Consider the following 23,521-nt stretch of genomic DNA (forward strand, 5'->3'; position numbering starts at 1 on the left):
GGTTGTTATGTACATTCACATTATAATACAACCTATTTTCAGAACCCTTTTCATCCTGCATTAGTGTGTCATTAAACACTAACTCCCCAGTCCCTTTCCAGCCCCTGGGAATCACAGGGCCACTTTCTTTCTCTCTAAATTTGACTGCTCTGAGTACCTTCATGTAAGTAGAATCATACAGTATTTTTCCTGTGTCCATTTTACACCTCCTCCCTCACCATCAGTGTGCAAGGGCCCAGTTTCTTCACATCCTTGCCAAACCTTCTCTTTTCTTCTTTGTTCTCCCCATATTAGTTCCTCTAAAATGTGTGAGGTAGTGTCTCATTTCCCTAATGGTTAGTGATGTTGAGCATCTTTCCTGCTCAAGCAGAATTTTACAGAGGACCTCTCAGGCAGGATGTCATTATCTGGGTAAGTCCCAGTGCTAATTTCCTGAGTGATTTCTGTAGGGAATAACTGTAGGATAAATGACCCAACATCTTTTAAGCAAGTTTGGTAATAAAACTCATAGATTTATACTTTTGTTTTGGAAGGAAATTGAGACCTAGAACTATTAAGGGTCATGAACGTACCAAACTGGAATGGAGTAGGGGAGCAGCAGGGAGGTGGACCTTCAAGGCCCTGGGTCCTCATTACCACTGCCGGGAGTAGAATCCAGTCTTCTGACTCCTGGACCAGGGTCCTTTAGGCATGCTAGGCAGGGTTTACACAATCTGAAGCTCAGTCTCTTGTTGCTTATTTAATAATTCATAGACATTCATTTATTTAACATGTAATTCTTAAGCATCTTCTCTGCACTATATATTGTGCTAGAAATAAAGCAATAGGTATAAGAAATCTGATCTTCACTTTTACAGGTTATTATTGTTTCACCTTGAAAATTTCTTAGCCCTGGCAAAATCAGTAAATTGATCTTAGTCTTTGGGCTATCTCTGCATATTAATTATTATCACTTACACAGTGCATACTGGATTTGAATGGGGTTTTGTGGGGTGATCTTCTATTTAGTTACTGTTTTCTCCTGTTAAAATTAATAAATAATTTGCAGAGAAATAATTTGAGATTATATAAATATCATACTCCACATCAAACTTTTACCCATTAGTTTTAAGTTCCATGGATAATTTTCTAACTCCATTGTTCCTTCTATGTTTGTTTGCATTCTAGAATGGAAAAGCTTTCCCTTCTCTCTTGTTTATGTCACAGTAAGGATTCGTGGATTCATTCATTATTTAATGGGTTATGATTCATTGCCATATATTTTAATTTTTTTTTCTAAAGGCAAGATTGTTTCTTTATTATTTCTGGCTGTGCTGAGTCTCTGTTGCTGTGTGTGGGCTTTCCTTGTGAAGAACAGGGGCTACTTTCTAGTTGTGGTTTGTGAGCAGTGGTCTCTCTTGTTTCAGAGCACAGGCCGTAGAGTGAGTGGGCTTCAGTAGTTTCAGTTCTTGGACTCAGCAGTTGCAGCTTATGGGCTCTAGAGTGCTGGCTGAGTGGTTATCCTGTGACATGTGGGATCCTCCTGGACCAGGGATCAAAGCTGTCTTGCCTGCATTGGCAGGCAGATTCTTTACTACTGAACCACCAAGGAAGCCCCATTCACTTATTTCTGTGCTTGAAGTATCGCAGGTTTGTCTAGTGAGAGCCCTGCAAGTTGACTTCTCTGTCCTTTCTGCACATCCTCATGATTCTGTTGAAAAAAATTTGCACAACATGAAAGTTGGGAATTACAATTTATTTGCCAGCAAATTTGGAAAACTCAGCAGTGAACACAGGACTGGAAAAGGTCAGTTTTCATTCCAATCCCAAAGAAAGGCAATGCCAAAGAATGCTCAAACGACTGCACAATTGCACCCATCTCACACTCTAGTAAAAGTAACGCTCAAAATTCTCCAAGCCAGGCTTCAGCAATACATGAACCATGAACTTCCAGATGTTCAAGCTGGTATAGAAAAAGCAGAGGAACCAGAGATCAAATTGCCAACATCTGCTGGATCATGGAAAAAGCAAGAGAGTTCCAGAAAAACATCTATTTCTGCTTTATTGACTATGCCAAAGCCTTTGACTGTATGAATCACAATAAACTGTGGAAAATTCTTAAAGAGAGGGGAACACCAGACCACCTGACCTGCCTCTTGAGAAACCTATATGCAGGTCAGGAAGCAACAGAACTGGACATGGAACAACAGACTGGTTCCAAATAGGAAAAGGAGTACGTCAAGGCTGTATATTGTCACCCTGCTTATTTAAAGTATATGCAGAGTACATCATGAGAAATGCTGGGCTGGAAGAAGCACAAGCTGGAATCAAGACAGCTGGGAGAAATATCAATAACCTCAGATATGCAGATGACACCACCCTTATGGCAGAAAGTGAAGAGGAGGTAAAAAACCTCTTGATGAAAGCATATTAAAAATCTGAGACATTACTTTGCCAACAAAGGTCCATCTAGTCAAGGCTATGGTTTTTCCAGTGGTCATGTATGGATGTGAGAGTTGGACTGTGAAGAAAGCTGAGTGCTGAAGAATTGATGCTTTTGAACTTTGGTGTTGGAGAAGACTCTTGAGAGTCCCTTGGACTGCAAGGAGATCCAACCAGTCCATTCTAAAGGAGATCAGTCCTGGGTGTTCTTTGGAAGGACTGATGCTGAAGCTGAAACTCCAGTACTTTGGCCACCTCATGTGAAGAGTTGACTCATTGGAAAAGACCCTGATGCTGGTAGGGATTGGGGGCAGCAGGAGAAGGGAACAACAGAGGATGAGATGGCTGGATGGCATCACCATCGATGGACATGAGTTTGAGTAGACTCCGGGAGTTGGTGATGGACAGGGAGGCCTGGTGTGCTGCGATTCATGGGGTCCCAAAGAGTCTGACACAACTGAGCAACTGAACTGAACTGAACTGATCTGAATTGAGGCAAAATGAGGTCTGTGGCCCGGGAGACAGCTTTAGAGAAATGGCTCTACAGAGGCAAGAGGAGGAGCTAGGATATATAGGAGTTTTGAAACAAAGGGCAAGTAGCCAGGAACATCAAAAGATTACTGTAAATTAAAGTAAATGCAGTATCCCAAGTTAAGGAATTTAGTGCTTTTATATGTATGGGAAGACAAGAGTCTGGGCTCACTGAACTTATTCCTTTGATATGTATCTCTGTTATCTGGAGCCAGTATCCTGTGTTTTCATGTGCTGAGTTTCCTTAGGGCTCATCACAGGGAATGGCTGCAGAGAGTGGCTGAGGTCTGATGGCTACTAGATGGCAGGTATTCTTTTCCTTCCTGAATTTCCTCAGGGCTCACCAGTTCCTGCTGATGTTTGTGACATCCTTGTTTACTGATATTGCAGGAAATATTTGATTTCTTAAAATAATTTCATCTCTCAATTCCTTGCTTCCTTATTTTATGGTGCAAGGTCTTCCAGGCCCGGCTTGTACTTTCTCTGGCTGTTGTTTTTCACCTACTGATAGTGGTTCTGCTGCTGGAAATGCCTGGGGCTTTGCTCACCTGAGTTCATACTAGTTATAGCAGCACCCACAGATGTTCCTTTTTTGGAACCAGTGTTGTGACCTGACCTGTACTTGAGTTCTTAGAATTGTGAGACGAGTCTCAGCAACAACCATTAGGGAACTTTGAAAAGGCAAGGTTTTTCACTCACATGTACACGTTGGGTGACAGAGTGATGTCCTGGATGAAAGAGAGAGAGAGTTCGGTTCAGTTCAGTTCACTCAGTCAAGTCCGAGTCTCTGTGACCTCGCAGACAGCACACCAGGCTTCCTGGTCCATCACCAACTCCCAGAGCTCACTCAAACTCACGTCCATCGAGTTGGTGATGCCATCCAACTATTTCATCCTCTGTCATTCCCTTCTCCTGCCGCCTTCAATTGTTCCTAGCATCAGGGTCTTTTTCAAAGAGTCAGTTCTTTGCGTCAGGTGGCCAAAGTATTGGAGTTTTAGCTTTAGCGTCAGTCCTTCCAATGAATATTTAGGACTGATGTCCTCTAGGATGGATTGGTTGGATCTCCTTGCAGTCCAAGGGACTCTCAAAAGTCTTCTCCAACACCACAGTTCAAAAACATCAATTCTTCAGCACTCAGCTTTCCTTATAGTCCAACTCTCACATCCATACATGGCTAATGGAAAAATCATAGCTTTGACAAGATGAGCCTTTGTCAGCAAAGTAATGTCTCTACTTTTTATATGCTATCTAAGTTTGTCATAGTTTTTCTTCCAAGGAGCAAGCATCTTTTATTTACAGATGGCTGCAGTCACCATCTGTAGTAATTTTGGAGCCCAAGAAAATAAATTCTGTCACTGTTTTCATTGTTTCCTCAACTATTTGCCCATGAAGTGATGGGACTGGATGCCATGATCTTTGTTTTCTGAATATTGAGTTTTAAGCCCGCTTTTTCACTCTCCTCTTTCACATTCACCAAGAGGCTCTTTGATATTTGGCAAAACTAATACAATTATGTAAAGTTTAAAAATAAAATAAAATTAAAAAAAATAGTATTAACATTAAAAAAAAAAAAAAGAGGCTCTTTAGTTCCTCTTGACTTTCTGCCATAAAGATGGTGTCATCTGCATATCTGAGGTTATTGATATTTCTCCCAGTAATCTTGATTTCAGCTTGTGCTTCATCCAGCCCAGCGATTCTCATGATGTACTCTGCATATAAGTTAAATAAGCAGGGTGACAATATATAGCCTTGACGTACTTTTTTCCCAATTTGGAACCAGTTCGTTGTTCCATGTCTGGTTCTAACTGTTGTTCTTGACCTGCATACAGATTTTTAAGGAGGCAGGTAAGTTGGTCTGGTATTCCCATCTCTTGAATAATTTTCCACAGTTTGTTGTGATCCACACAGTTAAAGGCTTTAGCGTAGTCCAGGGAGAGAGTATTTGGATCTGGGTTACTGCCTCTTTGGGGTTGAGAGTGTGGTGTCTAGTATTCAGCAGGTTCACTCTTTATTGGCTAATTAAAACATGAGAGTGGGAATTAAAAAAACAGGAAGGGAGGAGCAAGCAGGCAGTGAGATAGTCTGTTTTCATGGCAACGTGAGCTTTCTACAAAAGGGAACTTCGTGGATAAGCTGTCCTGGCTCTTTATCTAGTCGTGTAGCTGGCATGTGTTCATTGGAGGTGAATGTTTTTGAAATGGATGTCTCCATAGCTTGATGTTAGGAAATTACATTGTAATCAAAACAGCTAATTGTCAGGTTGTTTGCACACAGTTTCCCAACCTTGGAGTTAGCCATTGCTTCAAGGAGCCTGGTTCCTTTTAGGAAAAAATGTATTAAAAACCAGGATCTAGGTGAAGAGGAACAAAAAGCACAAAATTCCAGCTACAAATAAATCATGAAGACTTAATGTCCAGGTTAGTAACTGTAGTTAATAATACTGTATTGCAGACTTTCCTGGTGGTCCAGTCATAAAGAATCCACCTGCCAATACAGGGAACACAGTTTCAGTCCCTGGTCTGAGAATACCTCACATGCTGCAGGGCAACTAAGCCCATGCAGCATGGAGCCCATGTTCCCCAATAAGGGAAGCCATCACAATGAGAAGCCTGAGCACCACAACTCGATAGTAGCCCCTGCTCGACACAACTCAAGAAAGACTATTCATAACAATGAAGACCCAGTGCAACCACAAATAAATAAAGTTAAAATTACCTCCCCCAAACTACTAATACATTGAAAAATTGCTATATTGCATATTTGAAGCACTGGCACCCCACTCCGGTACTCTTGCCTGGAAACTCCCATGGACGGAGGAGCCTGGTGGGCTGCAGTCCATGGGGTCGCTAAGAGTCGGACACGACTGGGCGACTTCCCTTTCACTTTTCACTTTCATGCACTGGAGAAGGAAATGGGAATCCACTCTAGTATTCTTGCCTGGAGAATCCCAGGGACAGAGGAGTCTAGTGGGCTGCTGTCTATGGGGTCGCACAGAGTCGGACACGACTGAAGCGACTTACCAGCAGCAGCAGCAAAGTGCCTAAGGGAGAAGGCAATGGTAACCCACTCCAGTACTCTTGCCTGTAAAATCCCATGGGCGGAGGAGCCTGGTAGGCTACGTCCATGGGGTCGTGAAGAGTCGGACACGACTGAGAGATTTCACTTTCACTTTTCACTTTTATGCATTGGAGAAGGAAATGGCAACCCACTCCAGTGTTCTTGTCTGGAGAATCCCAGGGATGGGGGAGCCTGGTGGGCTGCCGTCTATGGGGTCACACAGAGTCAGACACGACTGAAGCTACGTAGCAGCATCAACAACAGCAAAGTACCTAAGAGAGTCAATTGAGAAAAAATTGCAGAGCCTAAATATTGACAGTTATGTTTTATTCAGTAAATATTCTTAAGACTTCAAGTCTAGGAGGAAGCATCTCAAGTAACCCTGAGAAAAGTACTCTGAGGAGGTGAGGGTGTAGCGCCCAGTTATATAGGAGTTTCCCCCTAAAGGACAGGTAGTCTGAACGTCAAAGTATTCTTAATGAAAGAAAACCAGATATCTCAAATTAAATAATTTAGTGCTTTTCTTTGAATGGGAAGATGCAGGAATCTGGACTCATGGAAATTATTCCTTTGATATGCACCTCAGTTATCTGGGGCCAGTATCCAGTGTTTTGTCATCCTGTGCTCCCTCTGGGGTCATTATTGGGGGTTGCTGCAGTTTGTTGCTGGGAAGGATTGAGGGCAGGAGGAGGAGGGGCAACAGAGGATGAAATGGTTGTATGGCATCATTAGCTCAATGGGTATGAGGGAAACCCTGGCATACTGCAGTCCATGGGGTCGCAATGAGTCAGACATGACTGAGCGACTGAACAGCAACAACATATTGCAGGGTTTTTTGTTTGTTTGTTTGTTTCCTTCCTGTGTTCCCAAAGGACTCACCAGTTCACTCACTCAGAGGGAGGTGGCTGCAATTATTGATGACTCTGATATCCTGTGTTTACTGGTATGGGAAGCAGTATTTTATTTCTCAACTGTGAAAGTTCTCATCATGAGAAAAATGTTTTGTAATTGTGTAGGTTAAAGAAACAATACCCCTAACATTTGGGCGCTGGAATTTTCTTTGCAGCTGGTGTGTCTTTGCTTTTAGGACCCCTTCAGTGTGTAGAGCTAGGGCATATATATGAATGTATTGTTGTTTAGTCATTATGTTGTGTCTGACTCTTTTGTGACACCATGCACGTTAGCCCGCCAGGCTCCTCTGTGCCTGGGATTTCTGAGGCAAGATGCTGGAGGGAGTTACCACTTCCTTCTCCAGGGGATCTTTCTGACCCAGGGATCGAATCCGTGTCTTCTGCATTGGCAGGTGGATTCTTTATCACTGAGCCACCAGGGATGCCCATATATTCCCCCCACTCATGTCTCTATATATTTAAAATGTAGAATTTTCTTTTTAATAAAGCCCATTAATATAGGGTTCTAATTAGAGATTGTTACTGAGTCCAAGCTCACTATGCTCACCTCACAATAGGCTGATGAATCTGACAGATGAGCTGCTGACGCAAGGTAGAGACTTTAATTGGGGAACTGACAGACAGAGAAGATGGCAGGCTCAGTTCTGTTCAGTTGCTCAGTTATGTATGACTCTTTGTGACCCCATGAACCACAGAATGCCGGGCTCCCGGTCCATCACCAGCTCCTGGAGGTTACCCAAACTCATGTCCATTGAGTCAGTGATGTCATCCAACCATTTCATCCTCTGTCATCCCCTTCTCCTCCTGCCCTCAAACTTTCCCAGCATCAAGTTCTTTTTAATGAGTCAGTTCTTCACGTCAGGTGGCCAAAGTATTTGTACTTCAAATGAATACCCAGGACTGATCTCCTTTAGGAGGGACTGGTTGGATTTTCTTGCAGTCCAAGGGACTCTCAAGAGACTTCTCCAACACCACAGTCCAAAAGCATCAATTCTTCGATGCTCAGATTTCTTTGTAGTCCAACTCTCACATTCATACACAACTACTGGAAAAACCATAGCCTTGACTAGATGGACCTTTGTTAACAAAGTAATGTCTCTGCTTTTCAATATGCTGTATAGGTTGGTCATAACTTTCCTTCCAAGGAGTAAGCTTTCTTTTAATTTCATGGCTGAATCACCATCTACAGTGATTTTGGAGTCCTAAAAAATAAAGTCAGCCACTGTTTCCACTGTTTCCCCATCTATTTCCCATGAAGTGACGGGATCAGATGCCATGATCTTAATTTTCTGAATGTTGAGCTTTAAGCCAACTTTTTCACTCCCCTCTTTCACTTTCGTCAAGAGACTCTTTAGTTCTTCTTCAATTTCTTCCATAAGAGTGGTGTCATCTGCACATCTGAGGTTTTTGATATTTCTCCCGGCAATCTTGATTCCAGCTTGTGTTTCTTCCAGTCCAGCATTTCTCATGATGTACTCTGCATATAAGTTAAATAAGCAGGGTGACAATATACAGCCTTGACATACTCCTTTTCCTGTCTGGAACCAGTCTGTTATTCCATGTCGAGTTCTAACTGCTGCTTCCTGACCTGCAAATAGGTTTCTTAAGAGGCAGCTCAGGTGGTCTGGTATTCCCATCTCTTTCAGAATTTTTCACAGTTTATTGTGATCCACACAGTCAAAGGCTTTGGCATAGTCAATAAAGCAGGAATAGATGTTTTTGGAACTCTCTTGCTTTTTTGATAATCCAGTGGATGTTGGCAATATGATCGCTGGTTCCTCTGCCTTTTCTAAAACCAGCTTGAACATCTGCAAGTTCATGGTTCACATACTGCTGAGGCCTGGCTTGGTGAATTTCAAGCATTACTTTACTAGAGTGTGAGATGAGTGCAGTTGTGTGGTAGTTTGAGCATTCTTTGGCATTGCCTTTCTTTGAGATTGGAATGAAAACTGACTTTTCCAGTCCTGTGTCCACTGCTGAGTTTTCCAAATTTGCTGGCATATTGAGTGCAGCACTTTCACAGCATCATCTTTCAGGATTTGAAATAGCTCACCTGGAATTCCATCACCTCCACTAGCTTTGTTCATAGTGATGCTTTCTAAGGCCCACTTGACTTCACATTCCAGGATGTCTGGTTCTAGTTGAGTGAACACACCATCGTGATTATATGCGTCATGAAGATCTTTTTTTTTTTTTAATTTTATTATTTTTTAATTTAAATTTATTTTCATTGGAGGCTAATTACTTTACATTATTGTACTGGTTTTGCCATACATCAACATGAATCCACCAAGGGTGTACACGTGTTCCCTATCCTGAACCCTCCTCCCACCTCCCTCCCCGTACCGTCCCTCTGGGTCATCCCAGTGCACCAGCCCCAAGTATACTGTATCCTGCATTGAACCTGGACTGGCAATTAGTTTCTTATATGATATTATACACGTTTCAATGCAATTCTTGCAAGTCATCCCACCCTCTCCCTCTCCCACAGAGTCTAAAAGACTGTTCTATATATCAGTGTCTCTTTTGCTGTCTTGCATACAGGGTTATTGTTACCATCTTTCTAAATTCCATATATATGCATTAGTATACTGTATTGTTGTTTTTCTTTCTGGCTTACTTCTCTCTGTATAATATGCTCCAGTTTCGTCCACCTCATTAGAACTGATTCAAATGTATTCTTTTTAATGGCTGTGTAATAGCCCGTTGTGTATATGTACCACAGCTTTCTTATCCATTCATCTTCTGATGGACATCTAGGTTGCTTCCATGTCCTGGCTATTATAAACAGTGCTGTGATGAACATTGGGGTACACGTGTCTCTTTCAATTCTGGTTTCCTTGGTGAGTATGCCCAGAAGTGGGATTGTTGGGTCATGAGGCAGTTCTATTTCCAGTTTTTTAAGGAATCTCCACACTCTTCTCCATAGTGGCTGTACTACTTTGCATTCCCACCAACAGTGTAAGAGGGTTCCCTTTTCTCCACATCCTCTCCAGCATTTATTGCTTGTAGACTGTTGGATTGCAGCCATTCTGACTGGCATGAAATGGTACCTCATTGTGGTTTTGATTTGCATTTCTCTGATAATGAGTGATGTTGAGCATCTTTTCATGTGTTTGTTAGCCATCTGTATGTCTTTGGAGAAGTGTCTATTTAGTTCTTTGGCCCACTTTTTGATTGGGTCATTTATTTCTCTGGAATTGAGCTGCAGGAGTTGCTTGTATATTTTTGAGATCAGTTGTTTGTCAGTTGCTTCATTTGCTATTATTTTCTCCCATTCTGAAGGCTGTCTTTTCATCTTGCTTATAGTTTCCTTTGTTGTGCAGAAGCTTTTAATTTTAATTAGGTCCCATTTGTTTATTTTTGCTTTTATTTCCAATATTCTGGGAGGTGGGTCATAGAGGATCCTGCTGTGATGTATGTTGGAGAGTGTTTTGCCTATGTTCTCCTCTAGGAGTTTTATATTTTCTGGTGTTACATTTAGATCTTTAATCCATTTTGAGTTTATTTTTGTGTATGGTGTTAGAAAGTGTTCTAGTTTCATTCTTTTACAAGTGGTTGACCAGTTTTCCCAGAACCACTTGTTAAAGAGATTGTCTTTAATCCATTGTATATTCTTGCCTCCTTTGTCAAAGATAAGGTGTCCATAGGTGTGTGAATTTATCTCTGGGCTTTCTATTTTGTTCCATTGATCTATATTTCTGTCTTTGTGCCAGTACCATACTGTCTTGATGACTGTGGCTTTTTAGTAGAGCCTGAAGTCAGGCAGGTTGATTCCTCCAGTTCCATTCTTCTTTCTCAAGATTACTTTGGCTATTGGACGTTTTTTGTATTTCCATACAAATTGTGAAAGTATTTGTTCTAGCTCTGTGAAAAATACCGTTGGTAGCCTGATAGGGATTGCATTGAATCTATAAATTGCTTTGGGTAGTATACTCATTTTCACTGTATTGATTCTTCCAATCCATGAACATGGTATATTTCTCCATCTATTAGTGTCCTTTTTGATTTCTTTCACCTGTGTCTTTTAGTTTTCTATATATAGGTCTTTAGTTTCTTTAGGTAGATATATTCCTAAGTATTTTATTCTTTTCGTTGCAATGGTGAATGGAATTTTTTCCTTAATTTCTCTTTCTATTTTCTCATTATTAGTGTATAGGAATGCAAGGGATTTCTGTGTGTTGATTTTATATCCTGCAACTTTACTATATTCATTGATTAGCTCTAGTAATTTTCTGGTGGAGTCTTCAGGGTTTTCTATGTAGAGGATCATGTCATCTGCAAACAGTGTGAGTTTTACTTCTCCTCTTCCAATTAGGATTCCTTTTATTTCTTTTTCTGCTCTGATTGCTGTGGCCAAAACTTCCAAAACTATGTTGAATAGTAGTGGTGAAAGTGGGCACCCTTGTCTTGTTCCTGACTTTAGGGGAAATGCTTTCAATTTTTCACCATTGAGAATAATGTTTGCGGTGGGTTTGTCATATATAGCTTTTATTATGTTGAGGTATGTTCCTTCTATTCCTGCTCTCTGGATAGTTTTTACCATAAATGGATGTTAAATTTTGTCAAAGGCTTTCTCTGCATCTATTGAGCTAATCATATGGCTTTTATTTTTCAATTTGTTAATGTGGTGTATTACACTGATTGATTTGTGGATATTGAAGAATCCTTGAATCCCTGGGATAAAACCCACTTGGTCATGGTGTATGATCTTTCTAATGTGTTGTTGGATTCTGATTGCTAGAATTTTGTTAAGGATTTTTGCATCTATGTTCATCAGTGATATTGGCCTGTAGTTTTCTTTTTTTGTGGGATCTTTGTCAGGTTTTGGATTAGGGTGATGGTGGCCTCATAGAATGAGTTTGAAAGTTTACCTTCCTCTGCAATTTTCTGGAAGAGTTTGAGTAGGATATGTGTTAGCTCTTCTTTAAATTTTTGGTAGAATTCAGCTGTGAATCTGTCTGGACTTGGGCTTTTGTTTGCTGGAAGATTTCTGATTACAGTTTCAATTTCCATGCTTGTGATGGGTCTGTTAAGATTTTCTATTTCTTCCTGGTCGAGTTTTGGAAAGTTGTACTTTTCGAAGAATTTGTCCATTTCTTCCATGTTATCCATTTTTTTGGCATATAATTGCTGATAGTAGTCTCTTATGATCCTTTGTATTTGTGTGTTTTCTGTTGTGATCTCTCCATTTTCATTTCTAATTTTATTGATTTGATTTTTCTCCCTTTGTTTCTTGATGAGACTGGCTAATGGCTTGTCAATTTTATTTATCCTTTCAAAGAACAAGCTTTTGGCTTTGTTGATTTTTGCTATGATCTCTTTTGTTTCTTTTGCATTTATTTCTGCCCTAATTTTTAAGATTTCTTTCCTTCTACTAACCCTGGGGTTCTTCATTTCTTCCTTTTCTAGTTGCTTTAGGTGTAGAGTTAGGTTATTTATATGACTTTTTTCTTGTTTCTTGAGGTATGCCTGTGTTGTTATGAACTTTCCCCTTAGCACTGCTTTTAAAGTGTCCCATAGGTTTGGGGTTGTTGTGTTTTTATTTTCATTCATTTCTATGCATATTTTGATTTCTTTTTTGATTTTTTCTGTGATTTGTTGGTTATTCAGCAGCATGTTGTTTAGCCTCCATATGTTGGAATTTTTAATAGTTTTTCTCCTGTACTTGAGATCTAATCTTACTGCATTGTGGTCAGAAAAGATGCTTGGAATGATTTCAATTTTTTTGAATTTACCAAGTCTAGATTTATGGCCCAGGATGTGATCTATCCTGGAGAAGGTTCCGTGTGCACTTGAGAAAAAGGTGAAATTCATTGTTTTGGGGTGAAATGTCCTATAGATATCGATTAGGTCTAACTGGTCTATTGTATCATTTAAAGTTTGTGTTTCTTTGTTAATTTTCTGTTTAGTTGATCTATCCATAGGTGTGAGTGGGGTATTAAAGTCTCCCACTATTATTGTGTTATTGTTAATTTCTCCTTTCATACTTGTTAGCATTTGTCTTACATATTGCAGTGCTCCTATGTTGGGTGTATATATATTTATAATTGTTATAAATTCTTGGATTGATCCTTTGATCATTATGTAGTGTCCTTCTTTGTCTCTTTTCACAGCCTTTGTTTTAAAGTCTATTTTATCTGATATGAGTATTGCTACTCCTGCTTTCTTTTGATCTCTATTTACATGGAATAACTTTTTCCAGCCCTTCATTTTCAGTCTGTATGTGTCCCCTGTTTTGAGGTGCGTCTCTTGTAGACAACATATATAGCAGTCTTGTTTTTGTATCCATTGAGCCTGTCTTTGTCTTTTGGTTGGGGCATTCAACCCATTTACGTTTAAGGTAATTATTGATAAGTATGATCCCATTGCCATTTACTTTATTGTTTTGGGTTCAAGTTTATACACCGTTTTTGTGTCTCCTGTCTAGAGAATATCCCTCATTATTTGTTGGAGAGCTGGTTTGATGGTGTTGAATTCTCGCAGCTTTTGCTTGTCTGTAAAGCTTTTGATTTCTCCTTCATATTTGAATGAGATCCTTGCTGGGTACAGTAATCTGGGCTGTAGGTTATTTTCTTTCATCACTTTAAGTATGTCTTGCCATTCCCTCCTGGCCTGAAGAGTTTCTCTTGAAAGATCAGCTGTTATCCTTATGGGAATCCCCTTGTGTGTTATTTGTTGTTTTTCCCTTGCTGCTTTTAATATTTGTTCTTTGTGTTTGATCTTTGTTAATTTGATTAATATGTGTCTTGAGGTGTTTTGACTTGGGTTTATCCTGTTTGGGACTCTGGCTTTCTTGGACTTGGGTGATTATTTCCTTCTCCCTTTTAGGGAAGTTTTCAACTATTGTCTCCTCAAGTATTTTCTCATGGTGTTTCTTTTTGTCTTCTTCTTCTGGGACTCCTATGATTCGAATGTTGGAGTATTTAATATTGTCCTGGAGGTCTCTGAAGTTGTCCTCCTTTCTTTTAATTCATTTTTCTTTTTTCCTCTCTGATTCATTTATTTCTACCATTCTATCTTCTACTTCAGTAATCCTATCTTCTGCCTCTGTTATTCTACTATTTGTTGCCTCCAGAGTGTTTTGATCCCATTGATTGCATTATTCATTATATATTGACTCTTTTTTATTTCTTCTAGGTCCTTGTTAAACCTTTCTTGCATCTTCTCAATGCTTATCTCAAAGCTATTTATCTGTGATTCCATTTTTATTTCAATATTTTGGATCATTTTCACTACCATTATTCGGAATTCTTTATCAGGTAGATTCCCTATCTCTTCCTCTTTTGTTTGGTTTAGTGGACATTTATCCTGTTCCTTTACCTGCTGGGTATTCCTCTGTCTTTTCATCTTGTTTATATGGCTGAGTTTGGGGTGTCCTTTCTGTATTCTGGCAGTTTGTGGAGTTCTCTTTATTATGGAGTTTCCTCACTGTGGGTGGGGTTGTACGGGTGGCTTGTCAAAGTTTCTTGGTTAGGGAAGCTTGTGTCGGTGTTCTGGTGGGTGGAGTTGAATTTCTTCTCTCTGGAGTGCAATGAAGTGTCCAGTAATGAATTATGAGATGTCTATGGTTTTGTAGTAACTTTGGGCAGCCTGTATATTGAAGCTCAGGGCTGTGTTCCTGTGTTGCTGGAGAATTTGCGTGGTATGTCTTGCTCTGGAACTTGTTGGCACTTGGGTGGTGCTTGGTTTCAGTATAGGTATGGAGGCATTTGATGAACTCCTATTGATTTATGTTCCCTGGAGTCAGGAGTTCTCTGATGGTCTCAGGATTTGGACTTAAGCCTCCTGCTTCTGTTTTTCAGTCTTATTTTTACAGTAGTCTCAAGACTTCTCCCTCTATACAGCACCATTGATAAAACATCTAGGTTAAAGATGAAAAGTGTCTCCACAGTGGGTGACACCCAGAGAGGTTCACAGAGTTACATGGAGAAGAGAAGAGGGAGGAGGGAGTTAGAGGTGACCCGAATAAGATGAGGTGGAATCAAAAGAAGAGAGAGTAAGCTAACCAGTTATCACTTCCCTATGTGCACTCCACAGTCTGGACCACTCGGAGATGTTCACAGAGTTATACAGAGAAGAGAAGAGGGAGGAAGGAGACAGAGGTGGCCAGGAGGATAAAAAGGGAGAATCAAAAAGAGAGAGACCTATCCAGCTAGTGATCAGTTCCCTAAGTGTTCTCCACCGTCCGGAACACACTGGTGATTCACAGAGTTGGGTAGAGAAGAGAAGGGGGAGTGAGGAGACAGAGGCGACCTGCTGGAGAAAAAGGAGAGTCCAAAGCGGGAGTGAGTAGTCAAGCCAATAATCTCGCTCCCAAGTAAAAATGGGGACTGAAGATTGTGTTCTTAAAAGTACAAAATTGATAACATACCAAAAAGCAAAGATTAAAAATCTAGAGTAAAGGTTGGATTTTAAAATATAGAATATTAAAGAAAGAAGAAAAATAAAACAAAACAAAGTCACAAATATTAAAAGAAAAAAAATATATATGAAGTTTTTAATAGTTCTTCTGTGTATTCTTGCCACCTCTTCTTAATATCTTCTGCTTCTGTTAGGTTCTTACCATTAATGTCCTTTATTGAGCCCATTTTTGCATGAAATGTTCTCTTGGTATCTCTAATTTTCTTGAAGAGATCTCTAGTCTTTCCCATTCTATTGTTTTCCTCTATTTCTTTGCATTGATCCCTGCGGAAGGCTTTCTTGTCTCTCCTTGCTATTTGTTTTGGAACTCTGCATTGAAATGGGTATATCTTTCCTTTCTTCCTTTGCTTTTCACTTCTCTTCTTTTCACAGCTATTTGTAAGTCCTCCTTAGACAGCCATTTGGCTTTTTGCGTTTCTCTTTCTTGGGGATGGTCTTGATCCCTGTCTCCTGTACAATGTCACGCTAATGCCTCAAAATAACCATCTTATTGGGGTCTGGATACCAGATTCTTTTATAGATCACAGAGAGAAAAACAATCAGTAGCTAAAGTCAAAAGGCAAAACAGAGAGGGAGAGGCAGTAAAGTAAAAGGGTCTTCAGTCTTTCAAACCATCTCCAAGGGAATGACCAGCCTTTGAAGGGGGTGTGTCAAGCTCTTCTAGTCACAGATAGGGAGGGACAAACTCTCTCCATGAGCTGAACAAAGGCACTGTAGTTTACAGTGAGGCAGAAGGGCAAGGGTTCTTTTAGGAGGCCATTGTGTACGATTTTACTAATAAAAGCAAGTCAAAGAAACAGTTTTCAACATGGAGTCACAATTGGCTTCTTCTCTGCGACAAGATGTGTAGTTGGAATTTACATCTGTCTTCTTTTCTCTTAATTTTTAACAGGTGGATAAATCCCTTGTTTAAAATTGGTCACAAACGGAGATTAGAAGAAGATGACATGTACTCAGTGCTTCCAGAAGATCGCTCCCAGCACGTTGGAGAAGAACTGCAAGGGTAAGCACAGGCAGCAGGGAGAAGGAGGGGAGAGTGAGAATTTCCACATGGGGCTAAAGGTGTGTATGTGGGGAGCTTTGCCTTCCTCTGGGTTCTTCTGAGCCTCCTCCCCTGACTTCGCATGCTCACCTATCTCAGGCTAACCCTGGTCTTAGCCCACTTTGGAGGTTCAGGGAATCTGTGTTCCCTGTGCATCTGTGCAAGTGGAGGGAGCCCACAGTTGAGGCCTTGGAGGCTGAGCTCTGTCCTGGGAGGTGGGGTCCCTGGAGTGTTACTGAGTCCAAGCTCGCTCTGCTCACTGCATGACAGACCAATGAATCTGAGAGACAAGGTATTGAAGCAAGGAATATGACTTTATTCAGAAAGCTGGCTTACCCAGAAATGGCAGACTGGTGACTCAGAGTAACCATCTTGTGGCGGTCTGGATGCCAGGTTCTTTTGTACAATCAGAGAGAAGGAAGCAATGGGGAACTAAAGTCAAAATGCAGAATAGAGAGGGAGAGGCAATGGGGAAGAAAAGTGAAAAGATTTTCAGTCCTATAACACACCTCCAAGGGAAAGGCCAGCCTTTGGAAGGGGAGTGTTAATCTCTTCTATTCACAGGTGGGAGGTCAGATTATCTACAAACTGAACAAAGGCACTTTAGTTTACAGTCAGGCAGAGAGGCAGGGTCCTCTGAGGCAGGCCATTATGTATGACTGTAATAACAAAAGCAACAAAAAGCAAGTCAGAGAAACAGTTTCCAACATGTAGTCAGGATTAGCTTTTTTTTTCTGCAGCAGGAGGAAGGTGTCTGCCCTCTTGAGCTGTTCATGGTGCTGTGAATCCAGCAAAGTTTGGCAGGAACTCATTTCCTGAGACTAGGACTTTTCCCTTCAAGGCTTGTTGAAGGGAAACACGCCTGGTGCTTCAGGGTCTGCACTGTTCATCTTTGCTCACAGAAGCCCTGTGGGCAGTTAGCCAGCATCTATAGGGTAGCCACAGGGCGCCTTGTAGTGAAGGCTTGTCTCCCACTCCGCCCCTCCCGTTTTCCCTTTGTGGACATGCTGTTCTTTACTGTGCTTTGTTTCTTATCACAGGTACTGGGATCAAGAAGTTAAGAGAGCTGAGAAAGATGCACGGGAGCCTTCTTTAATGAAAGCAATCATAAAGTGTTACTGGAAATCCTATTTGCCTTTTGCAGTTTTTAAGCTTTTTGAGGTAAAAACTTTTATATACAATGCATTACTGTATACATGCAGATCAGTACTGAGATGGATGCAACTGGTAGGGAACGAGGCCAGAGGTTTAAGATCAGAGGATAAAATGTCTAGGAAACATGATGTAGCTCAATGGCTGTATTTATCTTTAGAATACAAAGATACTTAAAGGACTGGACCTCTGGTGGATTACTCTTTTCCTTTTAACTGATTAAAATGTAGTATCCTGGAATGAAGGACTGAAAAGAAAAGACATTTTATTCCAAGTTAGGATATTGTTCAGTTCAGTTCAGTCGCTCAGTTGTGTCATACTCTTTGTGACCCCATCAACTGCAGCATGCCAGGCCTCCCTGTCCATCACCAACTCCTGGAGTTTACCCAAACTCATGTCCATTGAGACTGTGATGCCACCCAACCTTCTCATCCTCTGTCGTCCCCTTCTCTTCCTGCCTTCAATTTTTCCCAGCATCAGGGTCTTTTCAAATAAGTCCACTCTTTGCATCAGGTGGCCAAAGTATTGGAATTTCAGCTTCAACATCAGTCCTTCCAGTGAACACCCAGGACTGATCTCCTTTAGGAGGGACTGGTTAGATCTCCTTGCAGTCCAAGGGACTCTCAAGAGTCTTCTCCATCACCAGAGTTCAAAAGCATCAATTCTTCAGTGCTCAGCTTTCTTCACAGTCCAACTCTCACATCCATACATGACTACTGGAAAAATTATAGCCTTGGCTAGACGGATCTTTGTTGGCAAAGTAATGTCTCTGCTTTTCAATATGCTGTCTAGGTTGGTCATAACTTTCCTTCCAAGGAGTAAACTTTCTTTCAATTTCATGGCTGCAGTCACCATCTGCAGTGATTTTGGAGCCCCCCAAAATAAAGTCAGCCACTGTTTCCACTGTTTCCCCATCTATTTCCCATGAAGTGATGGGACCAGATGCCATGATCTTAGTTTTCTGAATGTTGAGCTTTAAGCCAACCTTTTCACTCTCCTCTTTCACTTTCATCAAGAGGCTCTTTAGTTCTTCACTTTCTGCCATAAGGGTGGTGTTATCTGCATATCTGAGGTAATTGATATTTCTCCTGGCAATCTTGATTCCAGCTTGTGCTTCTTCCAGCCCAACATCTCTCATGATGTACTCTGCATATAAGTTAAATGAACAGGGTGACAATATACAGCCTTGATGTATACCTTTTCCTATTTGGAACCAGTCTGTTGTTCCATGTCCATTTCTAACTGTTGCTTCCTGACCTGCAGACAGGTTTTTCAAGAGGCAGGTCAGGGGGTCTGGTATTCCTATCTCTTTCAGAATTTTCCAGTTTATTGTGATCCACACAGTCAAAGGCTTTGGCATAGTCAATAAAGCAGAAATAGATGTTTTTCTGGAACTCTCTTGCTTTTTCGATGATCCAGCAGATGTTGGCAATTCTTCTATGGTTCCTCTGCCTTTTCTAAAACCAGCTTGAACATCTGGAAGTTCACACTTCACGTATTGCTGAAGCCTGACTTGGAGAATTTTGAGCATTACTTTACTAGTGTGTGAGATGAATACAATTGTGCGGTAGTTTGAGCATTCTTTGGCATTGCCTTTCTTTGGGATTGGAATGAAAACTGACCTTTTCCAGTCCTGTGTCCACTGCTGAGTTTTCCAAATTTGCTGGCATATTGAGTGCAGCACTTTCACAGCATCATCTTTCAGGATTTTAAATAGCTAAACTGAAATTCCATCACTTCCACTAGCTTTGTTCGAAGTCATGCTTTCTAAGGCCCACTTGACCTTCCAGGATATCTGGCTCTAGGTGAGTGATCACACCATCGTGATTATCTTGGTCATGAAGATCTTTTTTGTACCGTTCTTCTGTGTATTCTTGCCACCTCTACTTAATATCTTCTGCTTCTGTTAGATCCACACTATTTCTGTCCTTTATCGAGCCCATCTTTCCATGAAATGTTCCCTTGGTATCTCTAATTTTCTTGAAGAGATCTCTAGTCTTTCCCATTCTGTTGTTTGCTTCTATTTCTTTGCATTGATCACTGAGGAAGGCTTTCTCATCTCTCCTTGCTATTCTTTGGAACTCTGCATTCAAATGGGTATATCTTTTCTTTTTTCCTTTACTTTTCACTTTTCTTTTCACAGCTATTTGTAAGGCCTCCCCAGATAGCCATTTTGCTTTTTTGCATTTCTTTTCCATGGGGATGGTCTTGAACCCTGTCTCCTGTACAATTTCACGAACCTCAGTCCATAGTTCATCAGGCACTCTATCAGATTTAGTCCCTTAAATCTATTTCTCACTTCCACTGTATAATCATAAGGGATTTGATTGAGGTCATACCTGAATGGTCTAGTGGTTTTCCCTACTTTCTTCCATTTAAGTCTCAATTTGGCAATAAGGAACTCATGATCTGAGCCACAGTCAGCTCCCGGTCTTGTTTTTGCTGACTGTATAGTGCTTCTCCATCTTTGGCTGCAAAGAATATAATCAATCTGATTTCGGTGTTGACCATCTGGTGATGTCTATGTGTAGAGTCTTATTTTGTGTTGTTGGAAGAGGGTGTTTGTGTGACCAGTGCGTTCTCTTGGCAAAACTCTATGAGCATTTGCCCTGCTTCATTCTGTATTCCAAGGCCAAATTTGCCTGTTACTCCAGGTGTTTCTTGACTTCCTACTTTTGCATTCCAGTCCCCTATAATGAAAGGGACATCTTTTTTTGGGTGTTAGTTCTAAAAGGTCTTGTAGGTCATCATAGAGCCATTCAACTTCAGCTTCTTCAGTGTTACTGGTTGGGGCATAGGCTTGGATTACTGTGATATTGAATGGTTTGCCTTGGTAATGAACAGAGATCATTCTGTCATTTTTGAGATTGCATCCAAGTACTGCATTTTGGACTGTTTTGTTGACCATGATGGCTACTCCATTTCTTCTAAGGGATTCCTGCCCTCAGTAGTAGATATAATGGTCATTTGAGTTAAATTCACCCATTCCAGTCCATTTTAGTTTGCTGATTCCTAGAGTGTTGACATTCACTCTTGACCAATTCCAATTTGCCTTGATTCATGGACCTAACATTCCAGGTTCCTATGCAATATTGCTCTTTACAGCATCGGACCTTGCTTCTTTCACCAGTCACATCCACAACTGGGTATTGTTTTTGCTTTGGCCCCATCCCTTCATTCTTTCTGGAGTTATTTCTCCTCTGATCTCCAGTAGCATATTGGGCACCTACTGACCTGGGGAGTTCCTCTTTCAGTATCCTATCATTTTGCCTTTTCATACTGTTCATGGGGTTCTCAAGGCAAGAATACTGAAGTGGTTTGCCATTCTCTTCTCCAGTGGACCACATTCTGTCAGACCTCTCCACCATGACCCTCCCGTCATGGGTGGCCCCACAGGGCATGGCTTAGTTTCATTGAGTTAGACAAGGCTGTGGTCCTAGTGTGATTAGATTGACTAGTTTTCTGGGATTATGCTTTCAGTGTGTCTACCCTCTGATGCCCTCTCACAACACCTACCGTCTTACTTGGGTTTCTGTTACCTTGGGCATGGGGTATCTCTTCACGGCTGTTCCAGCAAAGCACAGCCATTGTTCCTTACCTTGAAGGAGGAGTATCTCCTCACCACTACCCCTCCTGATCTTGAACGTGGAGTAGCTCCTCTAGGCCCTCCTGCACCCGCGCAGCCACTGCTCCTTGGATGTGGGGTAGCTCCTCCCGGCTGCTGCCCTTGGCCTTGGACGTGGATTAGCTCCTCTGGGCCGCGCTTGTGCTCCGTCACAGTCACCTGTGCTTGTGCCATATCTAGGCTCATGTGTCATAAGCCTAGATATTTAAACAGTGGACATTTATCAATAGACCTGTGGTCATATCCTGATAAACATAATGGGATTTACGACTTTGTTCTGTTACAGATATAATTAGCACATTCTTTTAGGCGACTGGAGAGTCTAGGTACAAATCCTGAGGCTCCTTCCTCTGGGGGCCGGGGGTGGTGTCTGGTTTTCCATTGGTATGTTGTTTCCATAGATACTGGGCATGTAGCTCAAAGTTCACAGTCCAGCCCAAGATGGAGTATTGCTTTCAAGGTGGAGCCTGTTCTGTTTCCTCCTTCAATAAATGAAGGTTATCTTTTCAATCCACTTTCGTCTTCTTTTTAAAAGCATGTGTAAGTTTTTATTATAGCATTAAAAATTAAAATAAATGAAGTATAATTGACTTACAACATTGTATTATTTGCAGGTGTGCCACATAGGTTTTCAAGAATATTTCAAAAATACAAAAACAGTATAGGATTACAGGGCAGCAGAATATGTCACCCCAGAACATGCATCTTTGGATTGTTTTGAGCTGATTTTTTTTTTTTTTTTTTTTTTTGAGACTATACACAGGAGAAGGTCTGAAGACAGAGTATAAACTAACCTTCTGTGAGGGACATTTACATTGATAAAGGAAATCTCCATTTGTAAGGGTGTCTCCCTCTTTGTACCAGAAAGATGGCTCTAAATCACATAAGAATCCTGTCAATGGAAAAGTCTTCCAGAAGCCTTAATTATGCACGACACACCCAGTCCCATGGTGTTGCTTTTCCTATTAATCTCTCATAAGTACTACCTCACTTTTCTGTTTGTCTTGAGTTCAAGATGGTATTTAAGGTAGTTAATTGAGCCAGGAGATACCTGAGTATCTCCCAGGTATATAGGAGGTCTGCATATTAATAAACTTCTGTTTCTTTTCCTCTTGTTATTCTGTCCTTTATTACAGGGAGTGTTAGTTAAGAACTCAGAGGGTAGGGGGAAAATAAGCCTCTATGTCATCCTAAGTCAGCTTCAATAATTCCCAACTCATGAGCAGACTTGAATCATCTGAACCCCTACTCTCACTTCCCCAAATTATTTTGAAGCAGTACCTAGCTATCGCATCATTTTTATTCTGTAAATATTTTAGTCTGTATCTTTAAAAGATGTAGAATTGTCCCTTTATATAACTCTATTCCCATTATTATGCCTAAACATTAACTTTCAGTTCAGTTCAGTTCAGTTCAGTTCAGTCACTCAGTCGTGTGCGACTCTTTGCGACCCCATGAATCGCAGCACGCCAGGCCTCCCTGTCCATCACCATCTCCCGGAGTTCACTCAAACTCACGTCCGTCAAGTCAGTGATGCCATCCAGCCATCTCATCCTCTGTCGTCCCCTTTTCCTCCTGCCCCTAATCACTCCCAGCATCAGAGTCTTTTCCAGTGAGTCAACTCTTTGCATGAGGTGGCCAAAGTACTGGAGTTTCAGCTTTAGCATCATTCCTTCCAAAGAGCACCCAGGGCTTATCTCCTTTAGAATGGACTGGTTGGATCTCCTTGCAGTCCAAGGGATTCTTAAGAGTCTTCTTCAACACCACAGTTCAAAAGCATCAATTCTTTGGTGCTCAGCTTTCTTCACAGTCCAACCCTCACATCCATACATGACCACTGGAAAAACCATAGCCTTGACTAGATGGACCTTTGTTGGCAAAGTAATGTCTCTGCTTTTGAATATGCTATCTAGGTTGGTCATAAACATTAACTTTAATATCATCAATATCGAGCCATTGCACACAGTTGTCCTATTTCCCCCTGCCTTGTAGTCTGAAGCAGAATCAAAAAAGGTGCATTTGGTTGACAGAGGTTGCATGGGTTACTTTCTATTCCCCTCTACCTTCTGTCTCTTTCCTCTCAGCTATTTATTTTACTTATTATTATTTTTTATTATTTTCTAAAGCTATTCCTCTTTGATTATTTATTTATTTTATTATTATTATTTTTTACTTTACAATATTGTATTGGTTTTACCATACATCAACATGCATCCGCCATGGGTGTACACGTGTTCCCCATCCTGAACCCCCCTCCCACCTCCCTCCCCGTACCATCCCTCTGGGTCATCCCAGTGCACCAGCCCCAAGTTTCCTGTATCCTGCATCGAACCTGGATGGGCGATTCGTTTCTTATAT

The 23,521-nt window shown here is 41.0% G+C and overlaps 1 protein-coding gene across 1 annotated transcript in view; it reads left to right on the forward strand.

Annotated features, from left to right (window-relative positions):
* The window catches only part of LOC129624634 (ATP-binding cassette sub-family C member 4-like), a 369,352-nt gene that overhangs the window by 70,142 nt on the left and 275,689 nt on the right, over positions 1-23,521 (forward strand). The window contains exons 2-3 of the mRNA XM_055542789.1: positions 16,237-16,347; positions 17,427-17,547. Coding sequence (XP_055398764.1) covers positions 16,237-16,347; positions 17,427-17,547 — 232 coding nt within the window. The remainder of the gene's footprint in view (positions 1-16,236; positions 16,348-17,426; positions 17,548-23,521) is intronic.

The sequence above is a fragment of the Bubalus kerabau genome, chromosome 12 (assembly GCF_029407905.1).
Source record: "Bubalus kerabau isolate K-KA32 ecotype Philippines breed swamp buffalo chromosome 12, PCC_UOA_SB_1v2, whole genome shotgun sequence".
NCBI classification, from domain to species: domain Eukaryota; kingdom Metazoa; phylum Chordata; class Mammalia; order Artiodactyla; family Bovidae; genus Bubalus; species Bubalus kerabau.